At 31.4% G+C, this 23,034-nt stretch overlaps 1 protein-coding gene and 1 long non-coding RNA gene across 45 annotated transcripts in view; one reads left to right on the forward strand and one right to left on the reverse strand.

Moving 5' to 3' along the window:
- Positions 1–1,858: 1,858 nt before the first annotated feature.
- The window catches only part of LOC147839402 (uncharacterized), a 44,385-nt gene continuing 23,209 nt past the window's right edge, over positions 1,859–23,034 (reverse strand). The window contains exon 3 of the long non-coding RNA XR_015518847.1: positions 1,859–2,011. This is a non-coding gene — a long non-coding RNA (uncharacterized LOC147839402). The remainder of the gene's footprint in view (positions 2,012–23,034) is intronic.
- Positions 1,956–23,034, forward strand: part of adgrg6 (adhesion G protein-coupled receptor G6) — an 87,095-nt gene continuing 66,016 nt past the window's right edge. For 42 of the 44 annotated variants that reach the window (XM_087297320.1, XM_087297312.1, XM_087297314.1 and 39 more), the window contains exons 1-2: positions 1,956–2,209; positions 12,018–12,106. In XM_087297320.1, coding sequence (XP_087153446.1) covers positions 2,208–2,209; positions 12,018–12,106 — 91 coding nt within the window. In that variant the 5' untranslated portion in view covers positions 1,956–2,207. 44 annotated transcript variants of the gene reach the window in all.

Below are 23,034 nucleotides of genomic sequence, written 5' to 3' on the forward strand. Positions count from 1 at the left end.
TTATTATTAGAGTGATTTCTGAAGGATCATGTGACTGAAGACTGGAGTAATGAAGCTAAAATTTAATCTTTAAAATCACTGGAATAAATGATTAAATTAAATTATAAACTACTTTTGAACAGTTATTTTATAGTGTAATAACATTTCACAATATTTAATAAAAGAAATGCAGCTTTGGTGAGCAGGATAGGCTTGTTTTAAATTAGACTCAAACATCTTACTGATCCTAAACTCTCTTATAAGCAAAAAAGCTAATGTTTTATTAATAGCCTATCTGTTCTCTGTTTCTCTCTACACTTACAGACATGCATATTTAAATGTAAATATATAGATAAATATTTGATTTTGCATAAGCACTATTTAGAAATGTAGTTATTTTATTTTTAAGCATGAACAAAAATAAATAGCACACAATAGAAAAAAGTATTTTAATACACGATTATGATATAATATTTTGTGTGTGTTTGTGTACACCCCCCACAAATATCTCATTTAAACTAATGTTTTCTAAAGGATGCATTACAATATTTTATTTTTGCAAATTCATTAGTTTATTCAGTACTGAAGCCAGATCTGGAGCTAATCTAACAAAATAACTTACAATAATGGTTCAAAAATGAGTTGCCAAAATTTATATGTTAGGGGAAAATATTAAATGAATTTTTCAAAAATAGCAAAAATCAAGAGAAGCAAAAATATATACAGTTTTGTTAAAATGTTGTAGTTTGTAATTATTTATTATTATTATTATTTGCAATATCTTTCCATTTCTAAAGATGTTTTGTGAAAAAATATTATTTTTAATAAATATATATTTTTAATTAATCCGTTTTGTTGAAATGCACCAATATGTGAAGAGTTCAGATGCAAAAACCTCTAAATCCCGTCTGAAATTTTCCTCTAAACTGAGCATTTTTATCAGGCTCCTGTGGGTATGTTCAGTAATATTACTTTTATGGGAAAGAATAAGTTATCTTCCTGGTCTTTAAAGTAAAATATCTCAACATAAACAAAGGAGGCTGATAAAATTTCTAATGATTTTTGATAGAAATTTTACACGGCACTTAGAGTTTTTTGTATCTAAACTTTTTATATATTCCCCATATTCACTGAAAACTGGATACAACTGTTCATGTTGTTCGTTCATATTGTCACTGTTCAAACTGTTCGTATGTTTTTGTTCATATCAAAATAGGGTGTACTCATTTATGCTGTATATAATCCTATTATATATATATATATGTATATATATATATATATATATATATATATATATATATATATATATATATATATATATATTATGTATATATGATATATATATATATATATATATATATATATATATATGATATATACATTATATATATATGATAGATATATATATATATATATATATATATATATATATATATATATATATATATATATATATATATATATATATGATATATATATATACATATATATATGATATATATATATGATATATATATATGATATATATATATATATATATACATTATATATATATATATATATATATATATATATATATATATATATATATATATATATATATATATATATATATATATATATATGCCTATTGTTCACACATACATTGTTTATTTTTTGTTAAAACATGTATAAATTACATGTGTAGGTCTGTTTGTAAATAAACATAATTATACATAATCACATGTTACTTTTAACTGGCTACATTTCTATCCACCGTTTGGCGCGACAAAGACTTTTGTTTATCTCATTTACTGCTAGGAACGATGCTTAAGAAATGTTCATAGATGTAAATATGACAAACTATTGTGAAGAATTGGTGTTTAACTGTTTAACCTACTTGTCTTCTTTTGGGGGGTCTCCTCGGGATTTCTCTGCTGAAGGGTGGGGCTCCAGTCAGAACTGCCTCCAGCGGTTGGACAAGCGCAGTATTGTCTAGTAAACTCTTGTTAACGCTTAACCCAGCATCTGTCTGCCTGGAGCGCAGGTTCATCTGTCAAAAAACCGACATTTAATTGATTTCAGAATATCTGCGATGATGATAAAGAAGATGATGGTGTGTTTTAGCTGAGCTGTGGAGAGGCTCGTGTAAATTGACGGTGAAGTGACTGACTGACGCTCAAACTTCTCTCAAGTTTATTTAAACAGAAGAGATATCATGCTTCAAGCAGACGAGCTTCAATGAAACAATGTAAGTCACTGTTTAAACTTCTAATTAGTGATATTCGAAGTAAATCTGCAGTAAACAAATAAACTCTGTTTAACTTTCGACGTCAATAAAGCGCCCTGGTTATTTATTTATTTATTTTTATTCTTCCTTTTTTTTTTTGAAAGTCGAGTTAGGCTAAATCTAAAGAGATTTGTGTTCTTTGTATATAAGTGAACAAAATTGTATTATCGTATTCAAATTATCCGTAAAATAATAAAAAAAAAATAATAATCTCTATAACATTTGAGAACTTTTAAGAGTTTTAATTATAGAATTGTCATTGTATTTTCACTATAAGTAATCAACAATATGACAACAATTGTTTGTTTGTGTGATTGGCATATTGTTCGTATTCTGTTGTGTTTTTTCTTTTATGTTCCTTACTCATTTTACCAAGAACAGTGACATATCCATGGCCCAAAAGAATGGGTGTCACGTTACAATGTTGGTGGGCAGATGAATTGCTTTTTGGACTTTTAGATGACCGCAAATAAAACGGTAAACAACTGAATAGTGCTTAAAATGTCTACCTTTAAATTATAGCTCCCACAGAAAGGTGTCTCTAAACAGTGAGCTGCCTGCCTACACAGCGATTTTGGGCATTAGAGACATTTGATGCCCGACTGTTTACACGAGTTTAAGGTACAACAGTGACGTAGTTTATAAGGTTTTTTTTCTCTTATGTGTGAGAAAAAACACCGGATGATAAATATCTAGTTTACCTGCATGTTGTGGTGACATTTCCAAAGTTGTTGACTTGTTTTTAGATCACCTCTAATAGAAATCCTATTGTAATGGTTTTACATTGTATATACAGTATAGCAACACTTAAGCTTGTAATTAATTCCTGTTAACACTTATTTATTGAATCTAATATTTTTATATTATAAAATATACATATTCAGCACTTATTGCTTGATAAATTTGATTATAAAATTTCATTATTTTTCATTATGATTTCTGGACTATAAGGCTTATGAATGCCAGAAGGGACTGTTTCTGCTATTCCAACTCATTTTGGCTTGATGAATCAAGTTCTTTATGCTGCTTGCATGTAGTCGCTCCATTCATGAGTATTTACATATGCTTTCAGAACAAAATTCATATGTCCTGTAATGTCATGCATTACATGAATTTTATATAGCGGTCAAAATAAATGGCCTCATTCTGTGTCAACAAGTGCTCCACCTTATAGAGATGCTGCGAGACTTTGTTTAGGGCTGAAAAATATGTAGTAACATTATGATTTGTAACAATGATTTATTTCAGGGTGTTGACTTGCATTCCTATTAAATAAGATCTTGTTTAAAGGGATAGTGTCCTAATTAATGGATTTTATTGTAGCATTGTGGCCAGCTAATGAATGCGTCTGTTGAGGATGGTTAATAAAATATGAATTCTATTCTTCTCCTGGCTGATTTTGCCATCGCCAATCTGCTTTGTTTGCTGGGCGTAGAGATCTCTATTATCTTTCCACAATCCTTGTTGAAATGAAAGAAGATCTGAGGACCTCACGCAGGATCTTGTAACTTCACACACTTCATGTCTTGGCAACAAAAGCCTACAGTCTTAGGTGTTATTAGCCATAGTATCAAATGAAGCATCGCGATAATCTCATTAAAAAATACTCTGTCTCAAATGGAGGGAATTTTCCTTCCATTTGTTATAATGAAAACATTTATCAGCCTAATCCTAATGGAGACAATCAATGCCCAATTAAACAAATCTTGTCCTCATCAGAATAACTTATGAGGTCTTCTGATGTTAACATTTCCCTCTGGAATTTTTGTTTTCCATGAACTTCAAATATTGATTCCCCAGAACTTACTTTCATGGAAGCAGATTTTAGATGTGTTTGTTGAGATCCAATTTCCTTTAGTAGATCTTCATGTGGTGTGGTGAAAAGTTACATATATGTGCAATTGGTTAATCTGAGATGGATTGATTATATATGCTCTGTTGTTGTTTTGGAATTTTTGGTCTAGCAAATAACATTTTACATTTTACAACAACCCATATACCATATCCAAAAGGGTATATGCAGAAGTATACGGAAAGACTTTTAATTAGTCAGTAACCTGAGTCTAGCGCTTTCGTTGAACTGTATGCCGCTACAAAATCGGCACATTTTAGGTCTGTTTTCTTTAAAAATCAGCAATCTCCACTGCCTGATTAATATGCGATATAAAGTGGGTCTCAGAATGTACAAGACGCTCTGCATTAAATTACATTTTTCCCCGCCATGTCTTTAAAATATAAACATTTATTTTACCACAGTATATTTACTGAAGCTTCTGCTCTTTTGTGCAAATCCTGACGAGCGGGTGCAAGTAAACGGCTTTTCATCTCGTTTTACACTTGAGCAACTAAATGAATGCTGAAGTCTATTTAACTGATTATATATTAATTACGTTTCAACATCAATGCTGTAAAAGAACATAAATCAAAAAAGTCACAACCGTTCACCGGAAGTTTATCAGTATGAGTAGAAGCACCAGTTCTGCATACTGTGTACCCTATTCTAGCCCCAACAAACAGTCCCCAAAAACTCTAAAACAATCTACATCTGAATGCTTCTTCTTTAAACGAAGCTTCCATTTAGAGCCCGAACAATTTAATTGTTATTCTATAAGGTATTGAACACAATCTGCCAACCTGAATGTCATAGGAATATCTTTTAGGGATGTTTATATATTTTAGTTTTTTTTTTTCTTCCTAAAATACTACCTTAGAAAACTAAACAAAGAAATCTTGAACTAAAAGTGAGTTTGGCTTTTCCATTTCAAACCAAGCCCTAAATCATAAAGCAATAGTTCACTCAAAATATACTGTTCACTCACCAATTTTCTTTTCAGTTTCAGACCACAAAATAAGATTTAAAAAAGTTCTGCTCATACTATGCCCTATAGTTGCAGTGAATAGTGACCAACATTATTCTATAAAAATGTTTGACAACACAGTGGCATGCTGTGCAATACAATTTGGTCAAATTTAATAGGCTATTTATTAAATATTCAGACAATCCCTTCCATTTTTTTGTACTCTACTACATTAATAAAACTCTTTTGATATTACAGTTAATTCCAACTCATCCAGCAACACACACACACACAGTGAGAAATCAACAATAGAAGATAACAATAGAAACACAATATATTCTATGTGCTTTATTTTGAGGTATAATATATATCTGTTGAGTCAGCTGTCATTTTTTGCCATCTGGCAATGTTGCATTTTGATAAATCTTGAGTTTAATAAATGCAAAGTTGTGCATAAAGATGACGTGTTGTATGGGACAAGTTTGTGATACTTTTGCATTGTTTCTTTTCTTCTTGATGTTTGTCATTATGCGCTATTATTACAGTGCTTTGCTGTACACCCCTCACTAATCTATCTTTTATATTCATATTTTTAATAGGAAGCTATACAATATTAATTTGTGCATATACATTATAGAATTGTCAGTACTGAAGCTAGATCTGGAGCTTATCTAAAAAACATAGAGAACAGTCCAAAAACTAGTACACCCAAATGTATATTTTATAGAAAAATATTAAACACAAATTTACAAAAGAGGAAAAATCAAAAGAAGCTACAAAAATAAAAATAAAAATTAGTTGAAGTTTTGTAGGTTGGAATTTGTTTTTGCAATATTTTGCTTGAATTTAATTGTATTATCCTTCAATTTCTAAATATATTTGGTGACTAAAATATTATTTTAATATATATATCTGTCTAATAAATCTGTATTGTTTAAATGCACCAAAATATATTGCCTATATTCACCGAGAAATTGATAAAAATATTCATTTTCAAAATTGGCTGTATTCAGTTATGCTGAGCACTGTATTTGGACTTGTTTTACTTCCACATCTGTTGTCCAAAAAAACAAATAAAGAAGTGTAGATGATGAAATAGTTTTCATTTTAGGTTAACTATCCCTTTAAATCTCTGTTGTTTTTGCAACAGGCAAGCAAACAATCTGTAGCAACAGCTCCTTATAACATTTGAGAACACTGGTAGCCCTAAACTCTACAGTTGGTTGCACCAACACTTGATTTAGTTGGAATTCAGCTCATTAGATTGTACAAATAAAATATTATTATTATTATTATTATTATTATAGCCTCAAATGTTGTAAATTTGTAAATCATGATAACTGCAAGTACAGCTAAAGTCAAAATTATCCCCCCCCCCCTTTGAATATTTCCCAAATTATGTTGAACAGAGCAAGGAAATTTTCTCTGTATGTCTAATTTTTTTTGTTAGTTTTTTTTTGTTCTGAAGAAAGTGTTATCTTTGTTATTTCGGTTAGAATAAAAGTAGTTTTTAATTTTTTAAAAGCCATTTTTAGGTCAAAATGATTAGCCCCTTTAAGCTATATAATTTTTTCGATAATCTACAGAACAAACCATCGTTATACAAGAACTTGCCCAATTACCCTAACCTGCCTAGTTAACCTAATTAACCTAGTTAAGCCTTTAAATGTGACTTTAATCTGTATAGATCTTAAAAAATATCTACTAATGACCTTTTGTATAATCGTTCAGCCGTAATCTTCTTCATTGTTACAGAGAAGGATAACATTGTTATAAACCAGATTAATTTGTCGCTCATTTCGAAGAGCTCTGTTACAAACTCAAACAGCGCTGTTTAGTGGTCATGTTAGTAAGTGTTTTAGAGAAACACGTTCACGCTAAAACTTTCTTAAACTGAGCCAATGAATGGTTTGTGTGTGTGTGCAGTTCAAGCAGGTAGCCAGTGTTTCGTTCTGCTTTGGCTGCTTTTCAGAACAAAGTTGAAGACTGATAGCATCACAAACTTTTGCTAGAACAACGCAGTCTTTTTTATGAAGGAATAAGAGCAAGGCACACCTGGGCAATGCTCCATACAATCCATTATTTTAGATCTGAAGTACCAACACAGTGATCCATTCTGAACAGGTTTCAGTGTGCGGTCAATGCTTTTAATATGCTGCGGAGTATGTTCTTATGTATATACACATGCTTGATAACCTCTTTTTGGACATATAAGAACATTTATATGGCTTTTTACACTGAGCTTATCCCGGTGTTATTGTCATTCTGAACACCATTTTTAAACTTGGGATTAAGTGACTTCCACACTTGCCATTTAAAATGATTTTCTGCTAAATTTATGTTATGACTAGATGTTTAGGAATCAATGCAGTGCGTGCTTCTTATTCACATGCACTCTCAGAGAAGCGCTGGGTGTTAAAAACAGTTTTTTCAGTGTTTGGAAGGAAAATAGTGATGGAAAATGTAACAATTGGAGTTAAGACAGTGTTTTATTCTTCCCCTAAATATCTGGAAAGTTTGTTTAGGAACAAAAATCAATCAGTAGCAGTCAGCAACATGTAATTTGAAGAAGTGTTGCAAATAAAGATGCTAGCTCATGGGTTTGGGATTTACAAGTAAAACAGGATTTATAATGACCCAGAGTTAACTACTTCAAGTGTGAAAAACTTTTGTGTATTGTAGAGTTAAAAAGGTGTAATACACTCAACTGTGTGCTGTTCTAAAGCTGAAAACCCTTTATTTTTAGTCCATGTAGTTTACTCTGGACAAAATGCACACATTTGCACCCCATTGACATAAAATAACTTATTGTGTATTACACACAGTCATAAGATATGAAGTTAAGTGGTTGAAGATATAAGCTACATTTTTGATGAATTATCCCTTTAAATGGCACGGGGAATGAGTTGGTAAAAGCATTTATTTTTCACTGTAAAAATTGGTAAAAAATACACTACAGTAAAAATGAACAGTGAATAAACGTAAATGAACTTTTCATCAATTACCTTCATGATATTTAAATTTTAATGTTTTTTTTAACAATACTATTTTTTTCTCATCTGTTTTATTCAGTAAGGTTTTATGTTACATCTGATGTTATATTAAAATACTTAATGTCAAGTTTAGTATCATAATGGTATTCAATATGTGAATGACAGTGAGCACCTTCTATTAGTATTTGTCTATGCTTGCGGATATGCTGTTGACCAGCTGATCTGCTTGTGGTTGTGTTTTTATTTTGTCTGTGTAACCAAAGTATAATGGGATGATGCTACGTCAACACTGTATAAAGTGAAACCAATAAAATACGGTAATTTTCTGTATATTTTAAAATTAATCTTATGTTTAGACCATATTTAAATACAAAAATTCTTACAATACTATTTTTTTCTCATCTGCTTTGTTCATTAGAGTGTTATGCTACATCTAATGTTTTATTCAATTACTTAATGTAAAGTTTATATCTTATTATGGTGTTCAATATGTGAATGACATTTAGCACCCTATATTAGTATTTTTCTATGCTTGCTGATATGCTGTTGACCACCATCTGCTTTTGGTGGCTTTTTTTTCTTTGTGACCAAAGTACAATGGGTAGACTTTCAACGCTGTTTGAATTGAAAACCAATGATATACGGTAATTTACTGTAAATTTTCTAATCAGTTTTACATTTAGGCCATATTTTAATATAAAACAATTCTAGCAACAAAACTGCTTTTTTGTTTTATGGATTATTTTAATGATGTTGATGCTCTTTTTCTACTGTAAAAACTGATTAGTTGACTTTACTTTAAAAAGCAACTAAGCTCATAGTTTTTACAGCAGTTATTTTACTTTACAAAAGTGAGTAAACCTGTTTTTAAAGTGATTAGTTGACTCTACTCAGAGTAAACCAATTGCTTTGAAATTATTAAGTGGAATTTTATAATGATTACACACAATGAATAATCTATTAAGCATTATCAAATTGTGTATTTATTATCTGTTAAGCATTAATTTTAGATTAATAGACATTACTAAGCAGATACAAATGCTGTATTCTTGACTTATGAGCACATAAATAATGTGCTTAATGATTGTATTTTCATACTTTGTTAATTAGTATTTCTTATTAATAAATAAGGTATAAATTATTTACAAACCAGTTATTTAAGAGAATCTGCTGGATTTTAAAGATTATTCAGAAGTAAATCATTAATAAACTATTAAAATTACATTTATTATTCTTATCATTCAGGCATATATTATGGCTCGTTTCCTCTGACTAGTACAGTACGGTACTGTTCGGGTCGGTACGGGTCACATTTATCAGACTTGCGTTTCGACTGCCAATGGTACCCTTTTGGTGGGCGTGGTGTATAACAGAGAGTTTCAGTCGACTTCATTTTCGCTTGAGAAAATGTCTACAGTAAAGCCATACGGGTCGCTTACATATCATATGAGAAGCACTTCTCACAAAACAGAGACTTTATACACATAAATACTTGTGTATAAATGTTTATTACTAACTTTTCTATGAACAGGATTTGATTATAACTGCAGATCAATGACAGTGCGAAATAGCCTACTGTAACGTCTGCAATTATATAAAATAAATAATTGCAACATATATGAACACATACAGACCCTTACAGTCACCGATATGTTACCAACTACAGAAAAACTTCACACAACAGACATTTAGCCCTTCTTTAGGTTCAAAAACAACACAAAATATAACCTACAGTCAGTGAAAACCTCTCATCTGTGTCTGTAATCTTCTGCAGCACATGTAGCCTCTGTCATTCCATCATTCTGAGTTCATATTAGTCGAAAAGGTGATGATAAATGCTAAACATGGCAGTTTGTTCTCGTTTCCTGTAAAAATAATGTGCTCCTTTTTTCCAGGCTTCTCCTTTGTTTTTTCGCGCTTCAATCCCGGATTTGTCAGTTTCTAACAGGATCGGGTTTCAAAAGCATGTCAATAATCAAGCGCACGTTATTATCATCAGCTCAAGAAGTTTGTTATTTCAGATATAGACGCGCAGCAATCGCAAGCATGAAATCGAAACTGTCGCGCTTAAGACTGGCTCGTAAAAACTATAAGTCACAGGGTAAACCTGCTCTTCTTTTATGGCATTGTGGCTGTTCATCAAGTTAACGACGGTAACACTTTACAATAAGGTTCATTAGTTAATGCATTTACTAACATGAACTAATCATGAACAACACCTGTATAGCATTTATTAATCATAATTGAACATTTACTAACGCATTATTAATATTCAAGTCTATGCTTGTTAACATTAGTTAATGCACCATGAGTTAACATGAACCAACAATGGTATTTTCATTAACTAACGTTTATTAAGATGAAAAACTACTGTGGTAAATTTATTGTTCATTGTTTGTTCATGTTAGTAATTGCATTACTTAACATTAACTAATGAACCTTATTGTAAAGTTTGACCTCAACGACAAGGTTTGTTTAAGCCCGGGTCGACCATGGCTTGTTATTATATGTAATTACACTGTAAAAGATCTCTCGGCTGTGTATTTTAAACATGGCGGCTCTTTTGTTTTCATTCTTGCTTGTTGAGTAAGTGAATGACGTATCTCTGTAAACCAATAGCGTTAAGCTGTGCGTCTAGCTCCGCCTTTTTGTACCCTTTCTTGTGTTTGGTACCCTTTTGAAAGGGTGCCAAAAAAGTGGTATGGGATGGTTCAGTTCGGTACGCTTTTTGACAGTAAAAACAGCCATAAAAGCGTACCAAACCAAACCGTACCGTACCACTCAGTGGAAACGAGCCATTATTAGGTTCTTTGTGTGTTAAATGCTTTATTAACTCAACTTCATCCAGTTTTGTGACTTAATCTGAGCACTTTGTATGCTTTATAAATCTCTAATAAATGACAAATAAAGGCTCAGTATCAAATGAAAAAAAATCTTTGCAATCTTTTCTAAAAATTAAAGTTACTGTGAAGTTTAAACATTGCTGAAAAACAGAAGTATCAAAATATAACATAAAACTGGATAAAACAACAATATAATAATTTAACAATATGATATTGTGAATATTGATACACCATTTTATTATTTAGTGAAGTTTAAACTGTAAAGTAATTTTAATTTAGGTAAGACTGCAAAGATTTATTTTTCGTTTGATGCCGTTTCATTTTATCTTCAAATTAAAAGAAATGAATAAAGTACTCACTTTATTCACAACAACTCTACCCAAGTAACGTCAACTTAATTTTTAGGGCAGCTTCCTCACTCACTTTTAATGTACAGTGATTTTTCTTTTTGCAGTACTTGCTTTTCAATGCATGTTTAAGGTATAATTTTAGCATGAACGCTGCCCAAACTGTATAAGTGCAACAGTCTACTTTAGATAACACACTGAAAGGCTCTCTAATGCAGTTTTTCAGCCTCTGGTTTCCTGTCATTTTTAGCTGTTCTTTGCAAACCCTTTGTAAACCTCATCGTCCGTGATCTTTTTCAGCAAACCTATTATGGCTGACGTGGGAGAGTGATTAGTCATTATGTAAGGGCAGTTTTTTGCATGGCTGTGGTCACTGTTCTGACATGAAAAAATAAAAAATAAAATCGTTCCATGCCTCAAATACATCATTTAAACCTTCAAAGTTCTCTCAAATTATAGACACATGAATAAAGATATTGTGCTCCTGTGTGTGTGAGGCAGGGTGAAAAAAAGCTCATGCGTAAAGTTTATGCCAGTTAAAGTGTTTTGAGTCGGTGACTAAGAAAACCAGATGCAACAGTTCAAGATGATATTCACATTTTTTTTTTTTTAAATTAAATTCATTTTTAAAGCATCGCTTGCATCAAAATATATCCTGTGGTTCATTTAACCAAACCTCTAATGTCATTACGGTATTTGTATAATTCTACTTTGCTAAATTAGCATGTAAGTAATAAATTGAATTGTGGTTTTGTTTTGAAACCTAATTTGCTAAATTTGATTGGCAGGATTTCGTTCATCAGTGGTCGGTGGTGGAGATGGAAGTTCCAGAATACTCTTGCAGTTTTCCTGCTGCTGATCTGCCTTTCCACCTCAGGTAAAGGAGCTCTTCAGTTCGAAGTGTAAACTGTTATGATGCCAATAGCGTGTTATCTGAAAATCCATAATTATGTTCTGATCTGATATTATGTGTATGTTTGTCATCAACATTGCTTTCATTTCATCAGTGCTTCTTTTTTCACTCCTAATTTCTCATTTCATATTTTCAACTGCTTCAGTATTCTTCCTTTCATTTTATAAATGTAGTCAAGTTTTTCTTTCTCTCAGCATTTCTGTGTCTGCATTGTTGCATTTGTGTCATGCTTTTTCTCCACCATTAACATGCTGTTGTTGTCCTTGTCCTTGCATTCTGTTCACTTAGAAGTCACAACAGTTTAGCGTGAAAAATATCTCAAAGGCATAAAAAGAAACTGAAACAAATGCTTCATTAATTAAGCAATGCTACAGTCCTGCCCTGACTCATTTGAAAAATGTGGCAGATTTTTGCAAACCGCTGGAGACACTGAAACAACAAACTTGTATTCCTTTTCATGAAAATATAATTTAGGAGGCAGATGATGCATTAATGAAGGCTCATTCTGTAGGATTCTTTCCAATGTTTTCAAGACACTTTTACTATTGTGTATGATTAGTAAGGTAATGCATTTTAATATTTTCACAATTTCTGTCCCTATACACTTCAGGTAAAAGTACACTGGGGTGATATACTTCCTTAAAGGCACTAGAACGTACCATTTGGTTTCTATTATTCATACATTCATTCACCTTTGGCTTAGTCACCTTATTCATCAGGGATCGCCACAGCGGAATGCACCACCAACTTCACCAGCTTGTTTTACACAGCGGATGCCTGTCTAGCTGCAGCACAATACTGGAAACATCCATACACACTTATTCACACACACACACTATGGCCAATTTGGTTTATTCAATTCACCTATACCGCATGGACTGTGGGGGAAACCTGATCACCCGGAGGAAACCCACGCCAACATGGTGAGAACATGCAAACTCCACAGAGAAGTGCCAATTGACCCAGCCGGGGCTCAAACCAGTGACCGTCTTGCTGTGAGGCAACAGTGCTAACCACTGGGCCACTGCTACAGTTTAATGATAAAACCTGAATTTTATTATTTGTAGTTCAGGTGCTAATTTTAGGTAGTAAAATGTAGTATTGACATACTAATATGTACAGGTTTAATGGAAAGAGTTAATACTGTGATTGATCTCAATTTAAACAAAGTGTATTAATTCTGTGTTTTGGCAAAGAAAACAAAGCATTGAATTGGCAACTGGAGAGATCTATTCTGCTAATCACAATCTACTATGTATGGCTTCGAATTTTAGTGTAATGAATTAGCCCTTAGTGTATCATTATTATGAAGCTAAGCTAGGCTAAGTTGAGTTTACTTCAGTTGAGTTCACACGAGTTGAGTTCACTTGAGTTGAGTTGAGTTAACTTTAATTGAGTTCACTTGAGTTGAGTTCCCTTTAGCTGAGTTGAGTTCACTTTAGTTTGGTTAAGTTTAGTTTAGTTGAGTTTACATTAGTTGGTTTGAATTCACTTTAGTTGAGTTGAGTTAACTTTAGTTCACTTTTAGTTGAGTTGAGTTCACTTTAGTTGTGTTGTTGAGTTGAGTTTACTTGAGTGAAGTTGTTAAGTTGAGTTCACTTGAGTTGAGTTAATTTTTGCTGAGTTGACTTGAGTTCACTCTAGTTTAGTGGAGTTGAGTTCACTTTACTTGAGTTGAATTTACTTGCATTGAGTTCACTTGAGTTGTTGAGATGAATTGAGTTCACTTTACTTAAGTTGAAATCACTTGCGTTCACTTGATTTGAGTTGAGTTCACTTTAGAGTTGAGTTGAGCTCACTTTAGTGCAGTTGGGTTTACATTACTTGGTTTGAGTTCACTTTAGTTGAGTTTACTTGAGTTTGGTTGAGTTTAGTTCAGTTGAGTTTACATTACTTGTTTTGAGTTCACTTTAGTTGAGTTTACTTTAGTTTGGTTGAGTTTAGTTCAGTTGAGTTTACATTACTTTTTTTGAGTTCACTTTAGTTGAGTTGAGTTTACTTTAGTTGAGTTCACTTTAGTAAACTTTTAATTGAGTTGAGTTCACTTTAGTTGTGTTGAGTTCACTTAAGTTGATTTTAGTTTAATTGAGTTCACTTGAGTTGAGTCGTTGAGTTTACTTGAGTGGAGTTGTTAAGTTGAGTTCACTTTAGTTGAGTTCACTTGAGTTGAGTTGAGTTCACTTTTGTTGAGTTGAGTTCACTTTAGTTAAGTTCACTTTATTTGAGTTAACTTGAGTTGAGTTGAGTTCACTTTTGTTGAATTGAGTTGAGTTGAGTTCACTTGAGTATAGTTAAGTTTAGTTCACTTAAGTTGAGTTGTTGAGTTCACTTGAGTTGACTTAGTTTACTTGAGTTGAGTTCACTTGAGTTGTTGCGATGAATTGAGTTCACTTGAGTTGAGTTGAGTTCCCTTTAGTTGAGTTTAGTTCACTTTAGTTATGTTGAGTTGAGTTAACTTGAGTTGAGTTGACTTTAGTTTGGTTGAGTTTAGTTCAGTTTAGTTTACATTACTTGGTTTGAGTTCACTTTAGCTGAGTTTACTTTAGTTGAGTTCATTTTAGTTCACTTTTAGTTGAGTTAAGTTCACTTTAGTTGTGTTGAGTTCACTTTAGTTAATTCCCCTTGTGTTGAGTTGAATTCAGTTAAGTTGTTGAGTTTACTTGAGAGGAGTTGTTGAGTTCCCTTTAGTTTAGTTCACTTGAGTTCCCTTTAGTTAAATTAAGTTGTTTACTTTAGTTAAGTTCACTTTGAGTTCACTTTAGTTGAGTTTACTTGAGTTCACTTTAGTTGAATTCACTTGTGTTGAGTTTAGGTCACTCCTGTTGAGTTTAGTTCAATTGAGTTGAGTTGAGTTCACTTGAGTATAGTTAAGTTTAGTTCACTTGAATTCAGTTGTTGAGTTGATATGTTGAGTTGAGTTGAGTTCACTTGAGTTGACTGAGTTCACTTGAGTTGAGTTCACTTTACTCGATTTGAAATCACTTGTGTTGAGTTGAGTTCACTGGAGTTAATATGTTGAGTTAAGTTGTAAGGTTGAGTTGTTGAGTTGAGTTTACTTGAGTTGAGTTTAGTTGAGTTATTTCAGTTGAGTTAAGTTAAGTTTACTTGAATTGAGGTAAGTTGAGTTCTCTTGGGTTGGCCTAAGTTGAGTTCACTTGGGTTGGGCTAGGTTCAGGTTAGTTTAGTTTAGCCTAGCCTAATTTAGTTAAATTAGGTACTGATTACAACTTGGGTATGAATATATATCTTTAAGATACTAAAATGTAAATTTATGTTCTAAAATATAGAGTTTAGGTGCCAATATATACAGTTTGCATAGTGATGTGTACATTGAATGTACCTGAATATGCAGTTGGGTACTAATACAGTTTAGGCACTAATATGTACAGTTTTGTGTACTAACTCAAATGTAATTTTTTGCTGATAAAAACATTTTATATACTAATATGTACATTTTGATTACTATTATATACACTGAGAACTTAATCAAACGTACATTTGCATACAGCTTACGCAAAAATATATATAGTATAGGTAGTGATGAGAACAGTTTAGGCAATAATATACAAAATTTGGCTACTAATGTTTACATTTAGTCTATTACAATGTTTAATTAATAACCATATGTCTACTAATTTGTAGTTTCAGCAAATGCATTTTTATCTCACATTTTTGTAAGCATAAGTATATATATATATATATTTGTAGATGTACATTGATTGATTTCTAAGCTGTCAAGAGTTGTGCATAAACCAGTGTTATTAAACTCCAATAACCTTTATATGTTTCTGAGAAAACGATTCACACTTTACTGACCTGTTCTTTAGACAGTTTGCTTTTAAACATCCACAAAGTCATATCCTTTTTGTCAAGTTGTCACCAAAGGCATGTATTTTTCATGAGCCTGGGTTGCCACAATCAGTTGTGTAGAAAGATCCTTCATGTTCTTTTACATATAAAAATGAAACCGAACCCCGAGGTGAGATTTGAGATATTGCCAACTCTCTCAGTGGTCCAACAGTGTGCATTGGCTGACTGAATGTTTACCGTGCCTGCTTCTGTTTGTAGGCCATCTCATTACACCCAACATTTGTAGTTATTTTTTTTTGTGTGAAACTGACTTAATCTTTGTCAAAACAGAGACTGACTTAGTATTCAGGTGTGTTATCAATGATTTCAGCACCAGGGAAAATATGGATGTTCTCTAGACCTTAATAGCTCTTCTGATGCTGAATTGAAGTTCCCTGTGAGCTGCATATGAAAAGCATGTGTCTTTTTAATATTAGTGGCATACCACAGCTCGCCTGATTTGTTCGTACCGTTATATTGGTCCAAGTAGGAACGTTTACAGTCCTTGGATGCCTGTCAGAAATGGTTTCGAGCAAAGATCAGATTTAATGCTGGGAATCGGCATCAGGGAATTTTTCTTAAGCGCTTTAATCGTTTAAACTACAGACAACCGAGAGCTAATACTCTTTCGAAACAATAAAATTCTATTAATTTGAGCCATGGCTAAAACAAATAGCGGAATAATGTTGTGCGGAAAGAGCCAAGAGTAATTTCGCACATCATTTTATAGGACGGTACGCCTCTGGAAGGCATTCCTAACCTCATTTAAATCACGCCTAAATCAGATGTTGCTCAAACTTGGAAAATTGGTGATGAAATAACTTGTTGATTAGATGTGATTTGTCACGTTCTGTAAACAGATTTTATATTCTGGGGCTCTTCTTTACTGTCCTCGTGCAAGAGCCTATCATTAAAACCAGATGTGAATATGGTCCGTCGAAGGAACACCCCTTTGTGCTTACATACACAGTATGCTTTGGTTGTTTGTGTTTGTATTAAAACAGCAAATGTACACACAGCTTGCATACCCATACTTTACTTTTAATTTCTCTGTCTGGATCCTTATAGAACAGATGCTCTGTGCTGATCAAGAGAAATATAAAAAATACATGCTGAAGTGGTGGACTTAATTCAGGGATAGTTCCCCTAAACTGAAAATTATATTGTTTACTCACCCTCATGTCATTCCAGGTCTTTTTTTTTTTTTTTTTTTCATAAAGCATAAAATGTGATGCTGGGCAAAGAGTCTGAGCTGTTTTTTTCCCATACAGTGAAAGTTTATAGGTTTAAAATGATAAAAAGACTCATAAATCTGTCGTGACAGTAGTAATTTAAAAGCTTTGAATCAGAAGCAGAATAAAAATGTGTTAGTCATGGAATAAAAAAGTTATTTTATTAAATATTAATTTTAATTTTATTTTTTTTTTTATTGTATTATTTATTTTTTGTTTTGTTTGTTTATTTAGTATGGGTTTAAAGATCTCTGTATGTGACTTATTTTATTTATTTATTATTTATTGTTGGTTTGTTTGTTTAGCATGCACTTAAAGATCTCTGTCTCTGACCTATTTTATTTTATTACTTTTTTTGTTTTTGTTTAGAATGGGTTTAAAGACCTCTGTGTCTGAACTAATTTATTTATTTATTTATTTATTTATTTATTTATTTATTTATTTATTTATTTATTTATTTATTTAAATGTATTTTTGTTAGTTTGTTTAATTAGTATGGGCTTAAAGATCTCTGTATCTGATATTTTTTATTTGTTTTTTATGTATTTTATGGTATTTATTTAAGTTTAATTTTGTTTAATTTTTTAATAAATTAAATTTTATATTTATTTATTATTTTTTTATTTTTTGTTGTTTATTTAGTATGGGCTTAAAGATCTATGTATCTGACTTATAAATTAATTTATTTATTTATTTTAATGTATTTTTATTTTATTATTTTATTTTATCATTTTATTTGATTCATTGTCAAAAATGTGAATACAACTGGCAACTGGTAACCATTGCAGATGACTCTTACTTCTTTATTTATATAATTTTGTACTATAATAGATTGCTTGGATAAAAAATACAGCTCAAACACTGAACACTTTGAACACACACACAAAAAATTATAATACAGAGTTCTGGAATACCAGAGAAGTGAATAAATGTTGACAAGGATTACATTTTTGAGTGAACTGTTAACTGACTCTTGGCAGATTAATACAGCACACCTGAAGTACAAAGACAGGGGAACTGCCGAGAGTGAGAGAAATGAGACACTTGAGGATTAAAGCTTTCACAGAATGTGATGCTGCTGAAAGCGCTATTTTTAATCTCCAGCTCGTCTTAGTCTGAGATCCGTGTATCTGACATTGCATCTTTTGTCATCTTTCCTTCTGCTAAAAGGACATTCTAAGATCAAAGCTGCTCTTTTCTTCTGTTTAGTCAGGCATTCATTCATTGACCTTCACTTCATCAGCAGCCACTTCACAAATCACAGCATTTTCATTTTTATTTTTTTATTACATTTTATTTATTAAAATTAAATAAAATTTGATTGATTTTATTTTATAATTTTATTTTAGTTTTTTGTTCATTATTTTGCTCTTGAATATTTCTTATTTAATTATTTGTTTGTTTATTCACTATGGCCTTAAAATCCTCTTTCTCTGACAGATTTAATTTAATTAAAATAAATTTAATTTATAAAACAAAATAGTTTTGTTATATTATGTTTTATTTTTGTCGTTTGTTTATTATTTTGCCCATGAATGTCTCATTTATTTATTTATTTATTTACTATGGCCTTAAAGTCTTTTTATTCTGGCAGATTTTATTTTATTTAGTTTTTTTATGTTTTTGTTGTTTGTTTATTGCCCTCGAATGTCTCTTTTTTATTATTTTGCCCTTGAATTATATTTATTTATTTATTTATTTACTATGGCCTTAAAATCCTGTTTTTCTGACAGATTTTATTTTATTATTATTTTATTTGTTTTTGTTGTTTGTTTATTGCCCTTGAATATCTTTCATTTATTTTTTGTTTGTTTATTATTTTACCCTTGAATGTCTCTTATTTATTTATTTATTTATTTATTTATTTATATGTTCTCTTTCTCTGACAGATTTTTATTTTATTTTATTACTTTCATAAGCGTTATTATTTTTGTTTTATCAAGTGTTTTAGCAAAATTTACAATAAAATTTACAATATGAAGTTGTATTTTTTTAACTTGCGAAAATTTCAGTCGAAAATTTATGATTTAGTGTGCAATTAACTTTATTTTGAGATAACCTGCAAGATTACTACTCTACTTGCTGCAAAAATAAAGAATTTAGATGCAAAACATTGATAAAGCATAAGTTGCAACAATTTACCAACTCTTTAATTAAACTTAAAGCTTGCAGAAAAAAAATAATATTAAGTTGAAACAGCCAAACAGCAGCATGACACATATATTTAAATATATTCAAAGTACTTGGATGAGCCTATGTCGAATTTATAAGCTTATAGTATGAATTTATTAGTTTTACTGGCTGTAATCGGTGATTAACATACCTTGGAATGTCATGATTGACCAATCACAACCAAGTATTCCACAGAGAAGTGTAATAAAAACAATTTAAAAAATAATTCATATATATATATATATATATATATATATATATATATATATATATATATATACAGTTGTAGAAGTCATATTTGTTTATTAGCCCTCCTTAATTATTAGCTCCCTCTGTATTTTTCCCCAATTTCTGTTTAAAGGAAAGAAGTTTTTTTAAACGTATTTCTAAGCATAATAGCATTAATAACAAATTTCTAATAACTGATTTCTTTTATATTTGCCATGAGTTTTTTATTTAGTTTAATTTATTTAGTTTAATTGTTTTATGGTTTACAACTTGCAGCAATGCAGCCAAAAATCATTTTGCCATGGAGTCATAACACTCAATGTGGAATACTTCATTAAATTCAGAGTTGCTCTCCAAAAAGTCGCTTTTTTATTACATATTTTGCCTTTTCCTGACTTATTTAGTTTTAAAGTTGGCTTGAAAGCTGGCGCAGGCTGTGGGAAGCAAACCCTAGATTGTTTTAGTGTTATTCCATTCAAAAGTGCTGAATTTTAGCACATACAGTAGTCGCTCGTTTGTAAAAATTGTGTATCTATTGCAGTTTGTTTTTTGATTGATGTTTATACACTGTGAAAAATAATGGATCATTATTGGCATAACAGTATTTTTTATATTTGATATGATTATTATTATTTTTTGCAGGATACTAGTATTCAGCTTAAAGTTTAATTTAATGGCTTAACTAATTAGATTGACTAGGCAAGTTAGCGTAATTAGGCAAGTCATAACGATAGTTTGTTCTGTAGACAAAAAATCTAAAATATTGCTTAAGGGGGCTAATAATATTGACCTTAAAAAAATAACTGCTTTTATTCAAGCTAAAATAAAGCAAATAAGACTTTCTTCATAAGAAAAAATATGTTTGGAATTATTGTGAAAAAGTCCTTGCACTGTTAAACCTCTTTGGGAAGAGGAAAATAATTCACTGGAGGGCTAATAATTTTAACTTTAACTGTACATGTAAAAGACAATCTGTTACTGTTTTCTAGCATGACTTCACTGGTGAGTATCTGACCTTCGAGTGGAGTGATCCGTGTCTTATTTCATTCACTTGATTCATTAAAAACGGCAGGTGACGTGTTTGGTACCCTTGACGCAGTATTGACATGAACCCTGTCCTGAATCTGCCAGGCCGGAGCTGTGCATGGCTTCAGTAGCTCAGCTGGTCGTGCTGCTTTTTACTGCAGCCCGGTCCGACATCTATAAAACAGCAGGATATTCCAGTAGCGTGATTCCTGCCAATAGTGATTTCAGCCTCACAGGCCACTTGTCAAAAGCTGATCCCATTCCTTGCTTGTGTAAACCCCAGGCATGATGGCGGAAACTGTGATCTTTTTCCCGCTTACCTCTTTCCTTGTTTTCGCTGGACAAGCGCTATGAATTTTCCAGCGTTTTCAATCCCAGGTGTGCCGATGGGATCTTGTTGTGGTGGGTTTTGTAGTGACCCAGTTTGGCCTGGTCTAACGATTTTTCTGCAGTGTATTTGATCTCCCATGCAGGGTGAATGAGAATACAGATGTGTAAGAGCACTCAAATTAAATAGGTCTGCTTGCTGTACATTTACATTACACAGTGTTGTTTTGAAGAATGTCTGCTGTCTTTTTATCATAAACAAAATAAAGCATGAACTAAAATCTATTTTGTTTAATTGTTTTACAGTTTACTACTTGCAGCAATACAGCCAAAGATTGTATTGCCTTGGAGTCGTAACACTCAATGTGGAATACTTTATTAAATTCAGAGTTGCTCTCCAAAAAGTCGCTTTTTTTAATTACATATTTTGCCTTTTCCTGACTTATTTAGTTTTAAATTTGGCTTGAAAGCTGGTGCAAGCTATGAGAAGCAAACTCTAAATTGTTTTAGTGTTATTCCATTCAAAAGTGATCTGTTAGTTTTAGCACAGTCACTCGATGGTAAGGATTGTGCATCTGTTGCAGTACGTTTCTTTATGGAAGTTTAGTCATGTATTACTCCCTATACACTGTAAAAAATAAAGGATTATTATTGGTACCATGAAGAACCTTAAACATCCATGTAATGTCTTCATTCCTCAAAACGCTTGTTATAAACATAAAAAGTTCATCAGAGAACAACAAAAACAAAAAAAGGGTTGCAAAAAAATGGTTCATCTATAAGAACTGTTCACTAAATGGCTTTTGGGGAACCAAAACGGTTCTTTTATGACATCCTTGCAAACCTTTTTGAACTTTTTTTGTCTCGAAGTCATAAGAATACTTTGCTTAAGATGGCTTAACATTAGGGGTGTGTAATGGAATACAAAATGTATAGTAAAGTAACTTTTGTATGGTACAATACACTTTTAGGTACAGCAGGGGGGAAAACATACAGTTGTTTATGGGTCAAAGAAATGCTCAGCTAATGCTGTAAACTATGTAGGGAGCTCTATTACTGGCACATTATTATTATAGTAATGGCAGCAATTGACAACAGAGCCCAAACTGTTAAATTAAGCTGATAATCATTTTCAGAAATAATAATAAACAGTCAAATAAAACAAAATGGATGTTTTGCACACAAAACAGGTTTTAATGTCTCTAAATCTAATTATTTAAAAAAGAACCAGAGGCTCATTGTGCTTTCAAAGCAATCTAAAAAATATCTCAATGAGCAAAATATTAAAAAAATAAAAAATGCCAGCAACATTACATGTTGACTATTTTCAATTCCAAGCTAACAAAAATATTTGCCTGTATTAAAAATCTGATTATTCAAATTATAGTCTTAGTCCAGTTTCTTGTAGAAATGTACATTTTCATGATAATAATTAAGACATACTAAAGGCCCTATCATACACCCGCCGCAATAAGGCACAAGAAGTGTTTGGTACAATTTGTTGCTATTTTCAAACCAGCGCAACCTTAATTTTCTTTTTTTTTGGCACCACATTGTATAGCAAAACCTTTTTGAGCTACTTTGTGAACTCATGGGTGTGCCGGTCTATACAGGAAGGTGTGTTAAGGCAAATTGTTGGTGCGATGCTATTTTAAGAAACTGATCTAGATGGCGCCATTGACCAAGTAAAAGCTGGTCTAAAGTCCAGCGCAGAGCGTGTTAGTTATGTGCCTTTGCAGGTTCAAACGTTTAACACACAGAGGATGTACAACAATACACAAATATCTTACATCTGAAACAAATAAGGATTAAATTGTTACAAAAATTTTATATTTTCTGCATAAATATAAAAACATAAATATAAAAACTTTCTTCATGTCGGGGGGCCTTTTTTTCAGTTTATTCATGACAATTTTTATTAGTATAATATTATTATTATTACAGTATTATTTGTTATATGCACACACATATATATATATATATATATATATATATATATATATATATATATATATATATATATATATATATATATATATATATATATATATATATATA

Source organism: Danio rerio, chromosome 20 (assembly GCF_052040795.2).
Source record: "Danio rerio strain M-AB ecotype USA chromosome 20, GRCz13ab, whole genome shotgun sequence".
Taxonomy (NCBI): domain Eukaryota; kingdom Metazoa; phylum Chordata; class Actinopteri; order Cypriniformes; family Danionidae; genus Danio; species Danio rerio.